The sequence below is a fragment of the Lepidochelys olivacea genome (genome assembly GCF_965140295.1).
Source record: "Lepidochelys olivacea isolate rLepOli2 genome assembly, chromosome: 9".
Classification (NCBI taxonomy): domain Eukaryota; kingdom Metazoa; phylum Chordata; order Testudines; family Cheloniidae; genus Lepidochelys; species Lepidochelys olivacea.
This window is the reverse complement of record NC_140419.1, coordinates 85,921,264-85,940,164: the sequence shown is the minus strand read 5'-3', so window position 1 is coordinate 85,940,164 and position 18,901 is coordinate 85,921,264. Positions and strand designations below refer to the sequence as shown.

The 18,901-nt window shown below is 46.0% G+C and overlaps 1 protein-coding gene across 1 annotated transcript; it reads right to left on the bottom strand.

The window, feature by feature from the left end:
• Window positions 1–266: 266 nt before the first annotated feature.
• Window positions 267–13,276, bottom strand: RAB39B (RAB39B, member RAS oncogene family). Its single transcript, XM_084639818.1, has 3 exons — window positions 12,129–13,276; window positions 10,890–11,803; window positions 267–3,742 (listed from the first exon to the last, which is right to left on the bottom strand). Exons 2-3 carry the CDS (start codon window positions 11,102–11,104, stop codon window positions 3,316–3,318), a joined length of 642 nt encoding a protein of 213 aa, XP_084495944.1. The 5' UTR covers window positions 11,105–11,803; window positions 12,129–13,276; the 3' UTR covers window positions 267–3,315.
• Between the last annotated feature and the right edge of the window lie 5,625 nt (window positions 13,277–18,901).

The following is an 18,901-nucleotide window of genomic DNA, read 5'->3' as shown; positions in this document are numbered from 1 at the left end:
GCTTCACTGAAGTCAGGGGAGCTAGGACAAGTTACACCAGCTGAGGACCTGGCATATGGTGCTTTAATATTGTGGATAACTACTGTAACTGTCACTGGCTGTGAACCAATGAATTATAAAAACCCAATGGATTTTTTTTAATAAATCCTGTAGAGCTGTATTGACTTTTGATAGACCCCTATTGACTTTTTTTCCACAAGGACAATGAGCGCATCTTAAATATTGGCTACCGAAAGACACATCGTTAAGAGAAAATGCATGGTAGATTTGTTGTAAACAGTGCATGTTGTTTATTATTTTGTATTGGATTTTCAGTCCTGGTTGCTGTGTAGAAGTACGGAGTTACTAGATGGCTTACTGATGAAGAATGGGAGTGCGGGGGAAGGAAAAAAACACAAGTTTTTCTTTACAAGATTTGAATTTCACATAATCACATTAACAATTTTGCTAAATACAAGCATGTTTCATTCACATACAGCTAAATACAGCGAGGGTTTTTTTTCCACATTTCATTACAGTGCATAACAGAAAGCAAGGAAAAGTGTACAGTATACTTTATTCTGGAGGTTCTGCGAAATTCCAGTCCAACATGCAGATTGTTTTAAATCTGTGACCTGTGCCACAAAAAGTTTTTGTTTTCCTTTGTCCTAGAGTAAAAACTCCTGGATGTTTCTTTTGAATGATACCACCATCTGATTTCTCTAATGCCTCTTGCAGTAGTCAAAGCACTAAAACCAGTTGTTAGAAAAGAATGTTTATCAAAGCCTATAAGGTTTTTCATTTCAGAAAAAGAAAAAACAGCCCAGACTTGTACACATGACTGTATTACATTGTCTATTGTTTTTATAAGCTGCCTAGAAAATGCAAGGAATTAGAAAACAGGTGAACACAATGCTCTTTTATTCAATATTAACCATTTCCTTTTGTTTCATTATTTTTAAGTAGTTAGTTTCAGATAGCACAGATTTTTGTCCTCAGACTGTACCTTTTTTGAACTATACTTACAATACAAATTCAAGGCTTACTCAAAGCCTGGACAAGCTTTTTTATGACTTTTCTAAATTTTATATTTAAATACTAAAAACCCAACCCCACCTACCAAAATGTAGATTTTTTTTTATCATTTAAACAAAAAAAGAAAAGGAAATGTAGTGAAAAGCTCAATCATTTTCCCCATTAGTGAGATCCTGCTATGCTGGCTCATGAGACTTTGATACAGGAAACATGATAGGCCCCAAAAATTTTACTTCCTTCGATGTTCACAGAGTATTACTTGATTAAACCAAAGTCTCTATATTTAAGACAGATTGTTGTTTAAACTAGAAAATCTGAGACCACTTTGAATGGGGGTCTTAGAGTTAGGTCAGCAAACTGAGTACAGTTATGACCTAATCAAGATTGACCATTGGTATTCAGAAGTAAAAGGCTGTATCATTTCCCGCAGCCAACCCCCATTTCAATATCCTCTAGATCTACGTTCGCTGCCTATGAATTCACAGTGGCATACCATGTTGGCTCTCACCTGCTGAGCTCAAGGATTGCAAATGTTACTAGAAAATTTAAAGGTAAAATATTATTCATTTTAATTTGTTTACAGCTTTTATACTTAAGCAATGGTCTTGTTACTTTTATGATACTATTGGGCTCAAATGGTACAAACTACAAGAACGGATCTGAAGAGAGACAGATTCAACTTGTCAGAAATCATACTCTTATGGAACATGGTACCTTAGAGGAGCAATTAGAAGTACTTTATTCTTGTCTACCTGGAGGCCTGTATTCAAATGCTGGATCTCTTATGTGGTTTGCCTAATCCCTCATAACCAAATTAACAGTTTGGCTTGTAAAACTCACAAACTTGAATAAATGTCACTTTACGTTTTGCTAACATGTTGATCCTCCTCGGCACAATGCAGGCGCATTGTTACCCTTCTGCATTCCAAAAGCTTTAGTTAATACAGTACTTACACGAAGCAAAGCTGAAATGGTAGATGGTGTTCCCAGAAAACAGACACTTAATTATAGCCTTTTAAAGTCAGCTACCTGCCCAGTGTAGGCCCCATCTTGGGTAGAATATAAATAAAACAAAGAGAAGACTTTTTCTCCTATGCTTCTCTCTTCTTCCCTTTTCACCCTCTCAGACACTTTAGCTCTATACCCCTCCTTCCACTTCCTATTTCTCTTCTTCCCCAGATGCCAGTAAAGAAAGCAACACAATAAGAGCAGAGACTGCTGCCCCTAGCCCCTGCTTTCAGTACTGGACCCAGCTCTTTCCCTTGTTCTTTAAAAGAAAACTCCACCTTCAGGGATGTATGATGCTCTTGCTTTAAATCTTTTTAGTTTTCTTTTGTTCTTTCCTTTTTTCCTAAGGAGCAATGTAAGTTTACACTGAAATGCTGCCAACATCACCCTACTTCTGACAGTAAGACAGAAATATCTGCATTCCCCACCTGGCTGCTAATCACTGGTTACCTTGACCCAGCTGTGAGATACTGGATGTGAGGATACACTTAGGAAGCTTTATACTCATGATCTGTTAATTATATTGGAAATCCATATAGTCGAGGTACTTCTACTAAAATCATGGAGAGAGATAATAAGTATTTATAAAGTCATCTGATAATTATAATTGGAGCTGTCATGCTGGACTTAGCCCTTAGTCTCAGCTAGGCAGGGCAAGGAAAACACCCCTCTTTAGGGGGATGGTGATGGTTAAGTTTTAGTTATCAATAAAATATCCCTTATTTTCCTGTTAAAGTACCATACTATAGTCTTAGTCTATGTTTTAACGAGGTACAAGAACATGAAGCCCCAAAAGTGTGCGTGCCGTATCTGTAAAATATATTTCTTTTGAGTTAACCCTGGAAGTAACATTCATGAATGGCAACCACGCTATATTCTAATCTTCCTGGAAATAAATTGTTGATGCAAACCAAGATTTTCTCTCTCCTCTCATGTGTATTGTATTAATAGACTTTTCAGACTGTGGCTTCAACACATGGCACACAAAAACAGTACATGTAAATTTCCCTGTTCTGTACCAGCTCATTCAGATCCTCTCTTGTTCTTATGCCTCCTGTCTCCTACAACATAAACATGCAACTTTGTTCATTCTCACATAGGTTTGTAGCCCCCCCAATTCTGAAAGAGGTTATTTGGAACAGACCATTGCTTTCCTGGTTCTGTTCCTCTGGTGTCCAACGTGTGAGGCCATTCACCATGCTAGAGTTACAATCCCTTTCCGTCACACTGAGTTCACTTAGTAGAGTATGTTTGATTAGTAGAGTTCATCATAGCTTTTCTCACTAGAAGTGATTAGCACAAGCATCTCCTATCTGATTTCACCACCTCTTCTGAAGAGTGCACTACATTCGGTACAAACCCACTCTTTACCCCTTCCCAGCCTTCCTGGATCGAAATTTCCCCCCTTTTAACAAGCTCATATATATCTCGAGTCAGGTCGGTGAAGGCCTTCTCCACGTTAATGGCATCCCGAGCAGATGTCTCAATGTACTTCATGCCGTATGCAGCAGCTAGTTTCTCAGCCTCGTGTCTAGTGACTTGCCGCTGTGTGTCAAGGTCGCATTTGTGACCTACCAAAACAAAGACAATCTGGTATGGCTGGACGTGCACCTTTGTCTCTTCGAGCCACTCATGGACGTTCTGGAAGGACCTGCGGTTTGTAATGTCAAATAAGAGGAGCCCGCCTACTGAGTTTCTGTAGTAGGCTCTGGTGATGGATCTGAAAAAGAACCCCCCCGCCCAACAAGAAAGTAAAGATCATTTTAGAAGTTGAACATTCTGGGGGCAAGTTTTGTCCTTTTGTTGGTGGTGGCTGAAATTTTCCTTTTCCCAAACGTTTTTGACCAGCTCTATTTGTTAGCAGGTAGTTGGGTTTGAAGATTTATAGTGACAAAGGGGTCATTATGATCATGTAGTCTGACCTCCTGCATAACAGGCCAAAGAATTTCACCTGATAATTTCTGCTTCAAACCCACAACTTCTGTTTGAGCTATAGCATCTCTTTTAGAAAGACAGCTAATCTTGACTTAAAGACTTCAAATGACAGAGAATGCACCACTTCCTTTGATAGGTTGTTCCAATGGTTAGTCTCCCTCACCGTTAAAATTACTGCCTTATTTCTACTCTGAATTTGTCTAGCTTCAGCTTTCAGTCATTGGCTCCTGCTGTGCCTTTGTCTGCCATCTCAGAAGTCTTTTCCCCAGCTACTCCACGATCAAGTCACTTCATGTTAAGAGACACTGTACCATACACCATGTACCTTCCCTAAAAGGGGTCTTCTTGGAACCAAGCACTCAGCAGGTTTTAGCTTTTTGTAAGGCAAAGAGGGCGTTTTCAATGGCCTGCAGTAGACTTGGAAGCTGGAGCCTAGAAACATTGTGAAAAATCAGAGGCATCATCTGCACGCACAGGCACGCTTTCGTTCTCTTACGGCTGCTATAAGCGCCAACACGTTGCTAAGGAACATTCAAGCCGCTCTCTGGGGCCACATCTACTTGAAGCAACTTGGGGACAGGGATATTATTGATTGTTAGCAATGATACAGTTTAATAATAATGCTGGTTGAAAATATGGGGAACAAATTCCACTTTTTTTTTTTTGGTCAAAAATGTTAATTTTTTCCGTACACTGGTACCAGCACTATTTGTTCGTTATAATTTTTGTTGCCCTGCAAGACTTGAACTCACGGGGCTAGAGCCACAGAAGACTTTACGCTCCTAACTGCCACTTTTGGCACCTAAGTTCAAAATGTAGCCCCTCAACCCCCTGCTCAGTTGTTGCCTAATCCTGGAGGCAGCCCAAGTTCCTGGGCACCGAAGTTTCCACTGCTAAAGTCTCTGCCCGTAGGCATATGCAAATCCATCGAAGCTCTGCCACTGCTGACAGAGATGGAGTGATTAGAGCATTCACCTGGGAGGTTTAAGACCCGAATAAAAATCCTCAGTCTGCCTAAGGGGGGAGCGAGTGCCCGAACCACGGGGCTGTCGGGTATTCTGGGGTGGGCTCACTCGATCTTTTGTGTTGCAGCTGTTTCACTTTGTATAAAATACTTAAAAAATCATTGGGCCAGAGAATGAATGACTCTATAGCCGTGGGGTTGGTGCATTCTCCCCGTAGCCCCAGGTTCCAGTCCCCTGCTCCAAGGACTAGCTAGGTATTGTATACAACGCGGAACAGTTTCAACAGGAGAGATGTCTGATGTGTATGGCCCCTTCCTGCAATATCCTCAGCAAACCTTATTGAATTAAGTTTGTGTCTTTGGAGTCCATTGTATTACATGCAAAGGTGAATATTATTCGGGGCTACATTGAACAATGTGGTAGACAAGAATAGGCTTTTGAGACAATAGGTATGACATGGATTTCCTGGGGAATCACTAGGGGGAAGAGAAGGCAAAGTCCCCAGGTCCAGTTATGCAAAAACCCAGCCGTTTGAAGCTCTGCCCTGAGGAGAGGACTGTTGTCTGCTGATTACATGTTCCCAGATCAAAGGGCCAAGCTGGACACAGGAATGCTGGAACTATTCATGGTTGTTCTGGTTCTGAGCTAAGGTGGTTATGAACTTGTAACCAAAGAAAAACCCCTTGATGGGTTTGGAAGGACTGGCACCTACCAGAGCCCTTGTTGGCACTGGGGTAGTGGCTGTTAATAAAGAACCTACAAGCATGCTAATAAACTGTATTGTTGTTAATGTTTTCTCTGTAATGCTTTTACCTTAAGAATAAATGTGCTTGCTTAGAAAGAGCTATGGGGTAACTTGTAACTGTTGACCATTACAGCCGTTCATGGGCTTTGAAGACAATGGAATGTGCAGATGTTGGCCTGGTTAAGCAGTCTGGGGATATCACAGGGCAGATAGGGAACTGTGCAGCCTGGAAAAATCCGTCAGGAGGGCCATAGTCAGAGATGTGGTCTCTGCCCAAGAGAGGTGATGGCTGAGGAGCTGGAAGCCTACAGTGGGTGCCCTTGGTGCACCATGATGGGGAAATAGAGATGGAGTTGCCCTGAAGTGGGACAATCGCCCCCCAGAATACCTTAGCCTGGTGATTAGGGCACTCACCTGGGGTCAGGTCCCTGCTCTTGATCAGACAGAGTGGGGGCAGAAGCAAGGTTTCCCACACCCTGGCTGAGTGCTCTAACCAGTGGACTGTAGGATAAAAGGGGGTCACTTTCTTCCCCTCACATGTTCATGAGAAAGGACTAACCTGCTTTAAGCACCTACTGCAGGAGAGGGTTCCTGGCTGTGAATCCTGAGTGGAGGGAGGCATCTAGCCACCTTTGTCGGGGCAGGGCTTAGGCCTCCTCCTATTGGGTAGCTTAGGTGGCTCCCTGCTCAGCGTGTTGGCTTTTGGCTCCCATTCTTAGGCTCCTGACTCTCCATCTGCATTGTCTAGGGAGCTTGGGGACTGAGGACTCCAGTGGGCAGCAGGGCACCTAAAGTTAGGCATTGCAATGCTAAGCCTAAGTCCCCTGTGTGGATCTGGCCCATGGTAACTGAAGCACCTGGATTTTCAGGTGGAGGATGAAAAACGAAGGCCCCTATAAATGTTTTACAATCCCCAGGCATTACTAAAATGAGTGTTGTTTTTCTTTTCTGTACAATATATGGCATACAAGAGTCTGACCCAACTCCCTTTCCTGTCAAATAGGAGTCTCTCCATTGCCTTCAAAAGAACTTGGCTCAGGCAGTCCCACAAAGAATGGCTCCTACATTAACACTCATGTGGGCTGATTTGCCTGATGGAACAAGCCCAAGCTTACAACGAAGTGTAAGAAGGGCACTTTGATTGGCATTAGGCCTCTCACTTTTGTTTCCAGCTCCACTGAATTACGGCATAGGTATTTGAACCTTCTACTGATTTAGGCCCCAATTCAGTCGAGCACCTGCTTTTGCTTCAGTGCTTTTGCTATTAGGCATCTAGTGGAAAATATCAAATGCCAATGGACTTGTGTCCTTACATGCCTGAGGTCTGACCATTCACAGGTTCTCTGTTCTCACTGCTGCAAAAAACAACATGCTGGGAACCGTGAGGCACCTTACAAGAGCTTTGTGAGTCAGGGCAACTGCACGTGCAGCTAGAACTGTGACGTGAGAGCAAGCCAATCTGTGTAGTATTCATGCTGTAAACGGAACTACTACAAAACCAGCCCGTGAAATTTAGCCCGAGCAGATTTACATTTTGATGACAACTAAACTTGAGTAAATGCCAAAGAAGCTGTAGAATGATTGCTGACTGCTGCTTTCTGTGCAGATTAAGGGATCCGCTGTCAATCAGGAAGCAAGTATACACTTCTCCCTGGAGAAGGTCATGCTCCTGAACGCTCTTTCCTTTGTGGGATCGTCCTATTTCATGACGGAACGTATTGCTGCTCTTTTATCGTGGGACAGGCACTGATTTCTTAATCTAGAGCAACCAGAATCATAGTGAGGAGTCAGTGGGTCCTGCAAAATCTTCGTGTATCCAGAGAAACTGCCCCACAAATGACTATTTGGGGCTTCCAAGTTTTGCTTTATCAACAGCAAGCAGCACTGCTGTAGCGTGATGGGAGAAGAGCCACAGGGCAGAGAGAGAAGAGAACTGAGAAGAAGGAGGATTTCTTACCTATGCTATAGATAATCAATGCCCTCTCAAGTCTCTGGCTCAGATTCCCTTTCATGGACACACCCCCTGCCAACCCCAGCTTCCATGTCTTCGCTACAGCAACTCCATTGTTTGCATACGTGGGAAAAGTAATTTTTAGGGTAGTATTAAAGACACAGGTGAAAATAAGGTCACTCTGATCTCATGGCTATGGCTGCTGGATTATTTCCTCTGGTTTTGTAGCTGTGCTGCTCATGGACCTGGATTAGGGTTAGAATTAGGGATACTTCCAGCATCCTGGAATGCTCTTCCTGGACCTGATTCTGATCTCAGTTATTCTGGTGTAAATCAGGAGCAACTCCACTGAAGTCAGTGGCTCAGTCAAAGTTAAGCACATGCTTGAGTGCTTTGCTTAATCAAGGCCCAAAACAACATGGTCTGTGGGAAAGCACTGACTCAGGCTGGCTGCTTGGAAAGCCGTATGGGGCCAACTTTTGAGACGCACAATATGCTGTGGAGAAGACTTACCCAGCGTGGACCTAGCTGGTTTGCTAGCCCAAATGTCTGTAATTCTGTGATTTCATGTCCTTTTGCCTTGAAGGTATTGCTGAAGGCCAAGCGATTGTGTACCATTAACAAGAACAAAAGACTTTGCAACCTGTGTTATGTGAAGATTTGTGCGGCCATCTGCAGCCCAGCTGTCTAATTCCATCAGGTAGCCTTCCAGCCACTTACAGGAGACGGGAAAGCTTCAATCAGCGATGGCCTCCAGCTGGGAGTCTCCTGCTCAGGTGTAGAGCAGAACAGGCAGAGAAGCTAATCAAGATTCAAGAATCGGTGGGCCAAATGGGTGGAACAGCAGTAGCTGTAAATGGGCTAGAATCAGGGGACAAGTAGCTGAGTGGTATAATTTGCCCCCATTTAGCATTCGAGTTGTGCATAAAACAAAGGGTAAGCAGCCTCAGTATTCCCACTATTTCTAAAGCTTTAAAGCAAGGAAAAATTATTGTAGGGGGAAAATCTTTCAAGCCTTCTTTATGCAGCGTGGGGGGTGGGAGGCGCAGTGGCATAAGCTCATTTTTAAAAAATTCCTTAACAGGTCACCTTTACATTCCAAGCTGTAAGGACAGAGTCTGTATCAACTGAAGGCTGGGAACTGCCCTCTCCCAATGGTATAAATCTGGTATTTCTAGCCCTGAATGGATGCAAGGTATCAGACCTTAAACATGTCACTTGCTAAGGACTGAACATTGTCTATCCCGGGCCACAACCAGTGTCATGTGAGCAAATGGAGGGAGGGATTCAGCCACTGAAATGTTTCTGAGTCAGGTTAACAAAAAACGGCAGCTTTTTGAAGCTGCTCAGAGGTCTGGAAGGCTGGAAGTGGCCCACCAGGAAGTTGGATGAGTGAGCAGAGTGCAGGTGAAAGAGGTATGATAAATACAGTTATCACATGGCTGCAATTTACCATATGGTTCTGCACTGAATCCCGTGGATATCCCCCCATATAGTTCTTTTCTTTGCTAATGAAGTCACATTTGCTACCAGTTAGTCTCTTAAATTACTAGTTCCCATTCAGTATTCAGTGCTCGAGGCTGCAAGGCATGCTACCACAGTACTCTCCCTATATGTAGGAAGGTAACTGTTACTCACAGTCAGCCTAAAATCCTTGAACTGGCCTGGTTGATCTCCATCCCATAGTCTAGAGCCTTCACTGGAGCTGCTGCACTTTTGACAATCCAGTTGCATATTTAGATGCCTCAGCTAAGGCCGTAGGAACCTAACTTTAGGCAACCATGTTAGAAACGCTTGGCTGCTGTTTCTTTACACCAGCCTGTTCCATGTTCTTCCTTCACCTTCCTGCTTAAACTGCGTTTTTGATGTGAAGAAGGTAACAATCTGCACTGAATTTGCCTTGACTTTCTGTGCTTGGTGAACATTTATGTCTGTTCCCATAGCTAACATGCAGAGATCTGTTTTGATTTATTTTCACTTGGGCCAGTGGAGGCAAACAAGCCTTGTTATGTTTCAAAATCTTCCATTCATCCTCCGCAGTACAGAGAGAGGCTGCATGCTTCTGTATAACTTGGGCAAACGTTGATACACGCTCAGAATGCGTATTTTGCCCACTACATCTTTTTGGGCTCAGCAGAAAATTAAAGACGAAACCTTCTCTGTGCCATTGACTTCAGTGGGAGTCAGACATGAACAAAGCAAGCAGGATTTGGCTCTAAATGGAACTACATCTGAGTCTCTGTGTTACAATTTATAATTTTGGCTTGCTCAGTATATTGCACAGATACTTACAAATCAAGTCTGAAGATGGTATGTTCGGTGCTACATCTTGCTGCTGGATATACTGTTTAAGAATTCCAGTTTGCATAAAATAGTATCAATGGACAAATAATTCATAATGACACCAAGGGACCATATTTCAAGGCAGAGGCATTAACTGCATTTCCTGGCTTCCAAGGGCCTGATTTCTCACCCGTCACATATGAACAATGCTGGCTTTTCTAATCGGAATTGTACTAACTCTTTCTATTTCATTCATTCCACCTCTGAGGTTTGAACGTATTGTTCTGTGGCGTCAAAAACCAGAGCAGGCTCACTGAATGGAAACCCACCTCGTTCTTTGTGCAAAAGGCAAAGGCCTCATAGAAAAAGGTGAACAGCTGCTAGCTAATTTCATTCCCTCTGGGCTGGGCAACACCCCCGGCCAAAGGGGAAAATCTACAGTTTCCCTCCACCTAAAAAGCCAGCTCTGGTCTCCGGCCCAACAACCAGGGACCAGCATTTTCTCCGAGTGTCCAGGTGTCCGAGGGTTGCGTTAGGGGCGAGCCCTGGGGCAGCCAGGCCAGTTAGATTTGCTCTAGCCCGGGCGGGGCTTGCGGCCTTCCCTGCTCCAGTGTCAGAGGGTTACAGGGTCACAGGGAAAGAGGGAGGCCTGGGATGCGGCCCCTGCAGCCTGTGGGCGCTGCCGGCTCCCAGGCTAGCTGCTTCCATCCCCTCCAGCTCAGCCCCCCGGAGGCCGCGGCCAGGGTGCGGCGAAGGGCCCTGAGCCAGGCCCGCGGGTGGGCTCCAGCTTTGCGGTCTCGCCTGGCGCGGGCCGGCTGCTCTCCCCCGGGCCGCCCGTGCACCCCGCGGCCAGGCTCCGCCGCCCGGCCAGGGCAGAGCAAGGAGGCGGCGCTGGCTGGCGCGGCTTCCCTCGGCAGATCTGCAGGCTGGTTCCCGGCGGGCGGGCTGCCGACCGGATCCCACCGGCCCTCCCTCCCGCTCCTCTCACCTGAATCGCTCCTGCCCGGCCGTGTCCCAGATCTGCAGCTTGATCCTCTTCCCCGGCTCGATCTCCACCAGCCGCGAGAAGAAATCCACGCCCACCGTGGGGTCCGAGACCTGGGCGAAGCGCCCCTCGGTGAAGCGGCGGATCAGGCAGGATTTGCCCACAGTGGAGTCTCCGATCACGATCAGGCGGAACTGGTAAAGCCAAATCGCTTCCATGCTCCCCCCCGCGGCTCGCCCCGCTCTGGCCTCGCCCGGTGCAATGCAGCCTCTGCCAAGCGCCTAGCACAAGGCACGCACCTCACAGCCCATGCCGAGCCCGGAGCGGATGCGATGGAGGCTCTGCGGCCAGCAGGTGCCCCGCGGTTCTGCTCCCAGTCCTGCAGCCGGCTCCAAGGGAGGCACCCAGCAGAGGGCGCTGGAGGGACACTGCCCACCAGAGGGCGCGCTGCCTCGCCCGCACTGCCCACCAGAGGGCGGCCCAGTCTCACCGCTGCTGCTGGGTTCTGGAGCTCTGATTTAGGAGAGAAATACAAGCGCTACAAGGGCAGGTCTGCGTGGAAGGTGGAGATCAGGGATGCCTTCAGAATGCATGGGATCCGTCTTCCCCTGTCCAGTCATGGTTTCTGGCTGCTGGGAAATCTTCTTGGGGGAGAGGCGGGTGGCAGGAATGCACCCCCTCCCCCTCCCTCTGCCTCCAGTTCTGCAACACACATGCAAGATGTCTCTGCTGGAAATGCAAAGGTCAGATGGTCTCCATTTTGCCCCAAGCCAGTCTAGATTTCCCCCTTCGCCAGCTGGTTGTTTTGCTTTTTAAATCAGGATCCGACATGCATTTTGCTACTGATCCGTATTTCCTTTTGCAATTGCAGAGAAATGCGTTTGTAATTCACTGAAAAGAACTTGGCAGTGGCTGGCCTAGATACAAAAGCAGAAAAGGGGTTGGATTGAATTTCCAGCTCTCATTCAAGGGCTCCAACCTTCCCCCCCCCCCCCCACAGTGTTTACACAAATATCTAGAGCTATAACTCAGCAGCCTAAATCCAGGTCAGCAACGAAGGATGCCAAGAAAAGGCTCTGATCCCCCCCTTCGTTACCCCTCACCAAAACAGACTCCACCCTGCATACAGGAAGATCAAAGCCTCCAGGCTCAGGAAGTCCGATCTTGATTAAAACAAAAAAACAACCCGATGCTAGAAGGCTTCCTAGGCTCTATTATTCTGTGCCTCCAAGCAGGCATTACCAAGGGGATGGTCCTCAAGGGCACCTGACTAGCTCCAGAGAAGAGGTTTCATTTCCCTGCAGCCAGAAGAATTGTAGCCCTTCCTCCAGTGTGGACTTTAGTCGCAGAGATGCCCAGGGTTGTAAAGATGGAGAGCTGGCGAATAGGGGATGCTGGGGATCACAGAGCTGATGAAATGGCAGCAACATCAGCACCAAACACTCTGACTCATCATTGGCATCAGCAGCTACTGTAATCCCCAGGATAGAGGAGCAACCGCCTTCTGTCTTACTCTACCACATTGACTAGAAAAGAAGCTACTCACCCAAAAAAACAAAACAAACAAACAAACAAAAAAAAACCCCCAACCCGAACACAGCAAAGATCCAGATTTTAGCTGAAGACAAAGGAAATTAGCAAATGGATCAACCTGGTAAAATAAGGAGACACGTTGTGCAAGGCTCAGCCACCTAGAAATGCTGGCAGTGAACATCTAACGGTATCATGATTTATTATTTCTATCTTGGGAATACCCATAATGTGCTAGGGGCTGTCCTCATGTGTAGAAGCCACTGTCCCTGGCCCAAAGAGCTCACAGTCTGGATAATGATGATTTTAACTGGGTGACTAATGGAACACTTTGTACTTGAAATAAAATAGTTATACAGGTCTATCTTTGCAAATGTTCACCCCTAAAACAAGTGGCTAATGAAAAACATTTAAATATCACAAAACTTAGCCAACTCATTGATTAAATGTGCCCACTTTTATTTTAGCAGTGTTTTGAATGAGCATTCCTGTCTGTTACACAGTGCTGAGCATAGTGAGGCCCTAGAAGCAACAAACAATACTCTTTTGAGCAACATCAGCGTGCTTAATGCTGTCCAAACAAAACTACAGAAACAAGCATCTTACATTGTATCTCATAGCTTTCATCCTGAAGTTGCACACAGCATTTTACACATTTAGAAGTAGATCCACCCATCACTTGCAATGCAGCCATCTCTGGAGTGGAACATGGCAGCTCTTTAACACCTCATAACTGCATCATACATCAGAGCCACTTAGGACAAGCTAATTAGATTATAAACTCAGGGCGGAGACTATTGTTAACTCCAGTGTTTGTACCTAGTACAATGGCACGTTGAGCTTGACTGAACCCTTTAAAATGGAAAAACAGTGTACTGAAAATGACAACAAAAATGTTGATTGAAATTTTTAATGTAGCAAATCATAAAAAAATCAAATTTTGAAAGTATAGACAATTGGTGAATAGTTTTGACAAAGAAAAAGGGACTTTTTTGACAAAAAGATTTGTTTTTGTTCAAGTTTCAGAGTAGCAGCCGTGTTAGTCTGTATTTGCAAAAAGAAAAGGAGTACTTGTGTTCAAAAAAATTCCTACTAACTCTAACACTGACCGGGTAATAAATAATGATAAGGGAAGAACAACTATATCCACGTGACACTGCAAGGGCATTTATTTTGGCAGAAGTGAATTTCCTAACTTGAAATTTTACCAGGATACTTACTTTAGTGTTTTTATTCCTGTGAAAAATGTCTAGCGATTTTTAATGGACTTTAAAATATAATTTATTAATTTGAAATATTTACCCAGGAAGTTCTCATTTCAGTAATATCTTGGGAATGGGGGAAAGGATGCTTCAAGTAGCTACAGAAATAGGGCAACAGAGAGATATTAAAAACATTAATCCAAGTTAGCTTTAAATTAACCAGAGCATTGTTAACAGTAATACTTGGCACATATCAATAGTATTTTACCCAACAATTTCAAAGCATTTTGCAAATGTGAATTAAGGCTCACAACAGAGCTTGCTGTTTATCACTGGTTTTTCACACACACCCCCACCGCCATGCTCGTCTTTCATTTGGACATTACAGAAGGCTAGTGAATCTAATGACAGGTTTCAGAGTAACAGCCGTGTTAGTCTGTATTCGCAAAAAGAAAAGGAGTACTTGTGGCACCTTAGAGACTAACAAATTTATTTGAGCATGAGCTTTCGTGAGCTACAGCTCACTTCATCGGATGCATACCGTGGAAACTGCAGCAGACTTTATATATACACAGAGAATATGAAACAATACCTCCTCCCACCCCACTGTCCTGCTGGTAATAGCTTATCTAAAGTGATCATCAGGTTGGGCCATTTCCAGCACAAATCCAGGTTTTCTCACCCTCCACCCCCCACACAGATTCACTCTCCTGCTGGTGATAGCCCATCCAAAGTGACAACTCTTTACACAATGTGCATGATAATCAAGTTGGGCACCAATGTGATATATGCCATCATGTGCCAGCAATGCCCCTCTGCCATGTATATTGGTCAAACTGGACAGTCTCTACGTAAAAGAATAAATGGACACAAATCAGATGTCAAGAATTATAACATTCATAAACCAGTCGGAGAACACTTCAGTCTCTCTGGTCACGCAATCACAGACATGAAGGTCGCTATCTTAAAACAAAAAAACTTCAAATCCAGACTCCAGCGAGAAACTGCTGAATTGGAATTCATTTGCAAATTGGATACTATTAATTTAGGCTTAAATAGAGACTGGGAGTGGCTAAGTCATTATGCAAGGTAGCCTATTTCCTCTTGTTTTTTCCTACCCCCCCCCAGATGTTCTGGTTTAACTTGGATTTAAACTTGGAGAGTGGTCAGTTTGGATGAGCTATTACCAGCAGGAGAGTGAGTTTGTGTGTGTATGGAGGTGGGGGGGATGTGAGAAAACCTGGATTTGTGCTGGAAATGGCCCACCTTAATTATCATGCACATTGTAGGGAGAATGGTCACTTTGGATGAGCTATTACCAGCAGGATAGTGAGTTTGTGTGTGTGGTTTTTGGGAGGGGGGTGAGGGGGTGAGAGAACCTGGATTTGTGCAGGAAATGGCCCAACTTGATTATCATGCACATTGTGTAAAGAGTTGTCACTTTGGATGGGCTATCACCAGCAGGAGAGTGAATTTGTGTGGGGGGGTGGAGGGTGAGAAAACCTGGATTTGTGCTGGAAATGGCCCAACCTGATGATCACTTTAGATAAGCTATTACCAGCAGGACAGTGGGGTGGGAGGAGGTATTGTTTCATATTCTCTGTGTATATATAAAGTCTGCTGCAGTTTCCACGGTATGCATCCGATGAAGTGAGCTGTAGCTCACGAAAGCTCATGCTCAAATAAATTGGTTAGTCTCTAAGGTGCCACAAGTCCTCCTTTTCTTTTAGTGAATCTACTGTTACAGTTATTATTAGTCATTATTGTAGAGCACTATACAGTGTATTAGCCAGGTTAAAGCAGTCCTAAAAGACAAAGACCTTGCCTCTGTGTCCTTACAGGATTCCTAGCACACAGCAGTTGAAGGACATGGCAAACAAACGAGAAGGGATGAGCTAGGGCAAGGGTTACAATAATAAAACCACTTGGTTACTCAGCTGCAAGCAAATGCACAGCTCTAAGGTTGCTAGGGTGTGCCTGTATTAACTTATTTCCTGTACGTGAAACAAGAAGAAATGTACCTAGGAGAGCTATGAAGAAGGAAGAGGTGGCATCATGAACTGGGACTGGGAGGATGCTCCACTAGTGGACTCACTGCAGAAAGAGGCACAATTGTGAAGGTGGGGTGAAGCTAACAAAGAGTTCCCAGGCCTGATATCGTGGGTGTGGCAGGTGACAGCAGAAGACCCAGGGGTGTGAGCCAGGGCTGAGCTCACAGTCTGATCACTGAGCTCCAGTGTGACTTTCTTTGACGCCGTGGGACTGAATCCCGAGGAATTCCCTGAGCATCAGGGCCAGACGAACCCGTAGGGTCACAGGAAATATCCTTATTTTTATTTCCTTCAGACACATGAATATAGATGACCATAAACGGCATGACTAGGCAGCCCAGATGTTAATTAGTAGCAACCGAGAAAGCAGAAGACAATGAGAGCCTCCGAGAAATTTTGTTCTGTGGCAATTTTAGAATGTGGTAAAGCTGGTGCCTAAAAGAAACATAACCTATATTTAATGCAACATACATACTCCAACGAGCTATCTAGAGGATGTGAACGTTTGCAGTCGGGTCAGTAATCTGCAGAGAGAGCATAAATGGACAGGAGAGATCTTAACAATGCCACATAGCGTATCAATGATCTGTGGATTAAAAATAACCCTTAAGGACTCTTTCCCATTGCTGTAATGACAGAGTACTTAAGGAGTTCTTTTAAAAAATCCTGTTCTATAGGTCAGCGGAAGATTGGTGAACTGCATGGGGCAGCCTATGGCAGAAAGTTTCGAGGCTGCCCTGAGGCACCATTCACTTCAGCACACCTGGAGAACCCTTTGGCAATAAGCTAGCCTCCAGTGTGATTCAGGTTGCCTTGCTAGCGCCCTTCATGTCCCACACGCTATGTCTTTAACCCGAGCCTGGAAAGCCTCATGCCAGCTTTGAAAATGGCCTTAAGCCACATTCGTGAAACCAGCTTAGCACGTTGGCAAACAAGGGTCTAGCTCCGTCCCTCACTTTTGCCCTGGCAGCCCACTGAAATCAAAGGGTAGAAACAAGGCCAGCATTTGGCTCGAACTAACTGCTGTTAGCCTCCGAATTGGGCTGACAGTTAGCCCCTTGCAGGCACCAGTCCAGTGCTGGCAGAGCTGAACAATTATGGAGTGCAGTCTAAGTTCAAGGCCTCTCTGTCGGGTGGATGGGGCTTGCCATGTAGTCAGTGTAGGCCTGGATGCCATTAAAGCATACATTTGTTTAGTGACTTTAGACTACAGAGGACATGCCTTAGTCAGTAACTTGTTTTAAAGCAGGAAAATCCAAGGGCCTGAGGAGAGGCCCTTTTCCTGTCTATGCTGCAGCATGACTGCTGTTATTGTCATACGATGGCTGAGGCTTTAAGAGTATTTTGCAGGCGGAGGGCTTTTAAAATACAATTCTAGCCCCATTTCCAATCTGGGCTGGGCTAGTGTTGCTGTGCACTGAATCTCTGTGCCACTCCAGAGGCAGCTGCACTTCAGTGAAATGAAGCACTGAGAGCTAGTTTCAAAGCCAGTTTAAACACATAAGGTCAGTTACAATGGGAAGCGTGCATCCAAAGCCCATAGGCACCACTGAAACTTTCCGCCCTAATCCTTAACTCTTACACTGCATTGTTCACGCATAGATTGCTTTATTATCCCCATGTTGCAGACAAAGAAATAAAGCCAGAGTGCGGTAGCAGGACTTGCCGTATCTCCTACAGCAAGATGTGCTGTCGTCTGTTCTTCCCCATTGTGGCAGGGCTAAGCTGTCTATCTTCTGGGCAAGATGTCCCTGCCAGCAGGAGTTTGCAGGAATTACTCTGCATCGGTCTGTACAGTGCTAACACCTGTGTGTATGGTAGGTCTGCCTTCCTGCGCAGGGTCTACCAGCTGCCCTGCACGCCTAGTGCCTTGGAACAGAGTGTGGGGTACAGAGGGGAGGGGAGCAGTAGTTCCATGGCATAGTCTCCTTCCCCCAGATCCTGCACATGCTCCTCTGCTCCAGGGGCAGGGCCTGCTCTACTCTGATCCCAATGGATATCCCCACGGGAATTAACACCGTGCCAGGCAGCTCTAACCCTGTGCCGACTTTGGGGAGGGGTCTTTTCACGGGAGCGGGGCTGAGGGAGTTGTGCATGAGCTGCCATCTCTGCAGAGGGACTGGTGCCCGGCAGGGCTGAATCATTCCTTTTTCCTGCCGAAGACTGGCATGCATTGGGTTTGGAGGCTGCCTGCTCAGGCTCCTCGCTGGGCCCCAAACTCCCTCCCTGAGGGGCACATGCAGAGGAAACGCTGTGACGTGAACCTGACAGAGTTTTCTGTGTTCCCCCACAACACACACACAGCCCCTGCGCTCTATGGCAGGCAGGTAGGACATTGGGAATCACTCCTGCCCTGAGAGCTGAGTGAGCTTTCCTCTGCCTCGCCCAAGGCTAATGAGCTGAATCACCCAAAGACTGAAATAGCAGAAGCGAATTGTGAGTGACTAGCCAGTCATTGAAGGGTGTGTGTGTGCGTGTACATCCTTTCCGCTCCTCGACCATGCAACGGGGTAAACACCAAACACTGGGGGTTGCTTCTGCTCTTCCCTCTGCTCACTGGGCAGCTTTGCAAGGCATGAACTGGAGCTCCTGGACCATGCACTCCAACAGCCTGGAAGCCCCCCACGCTGCTGATTGACCAGCCTGCCCCCCTGGGGCCGGTCTCCCTCCCATTTCAAAATTCATCCAACTCTGCCGCTCATTTCAGTGTAGCGGGTGGGAGCGTTTGATCAGTTGGTACGTAGCTGCACAGAGCTCCTTGGCGGATGGCTCCTTTGTTGCTGGCCCTGCTATTGCTCTGGGGCAAAGACCTGGCCACGAGGGTGCAGTGGTATGCATTGCTATTCAGTGTAGCCCTGAGAGAGGATGTCACGAAGGGGCAGGCTTCTCTACGTCCCACACTGCATCTGGCGCCTGCAGCCATCTTCAGGCTACGCTTCTTGTAACGTTGTCTTTAGATGGTCTACAGACAACGAGCCTGTCTGAAAACCCAGCCCAGTTGCCTCTGGGCATGGGTCAGTGCAGCAGAGGGGCAGGGGCTGAGCCAAATGAAACAGGCAACGGGGGAAAATGCACACTTGCTGTCTTGCAGTATTCTTGCTGTGAACAAGGGTCACGCAGCTCGGCCATTTCAGGAGCAGCTTTGAGCAGCTGGGGTGTAGTGCTTGTCTCAAACTGCTCTCGGGGGACAGGGAATGAGGGCTCCTTTTTGGCACAGGGACCATCCCAGATC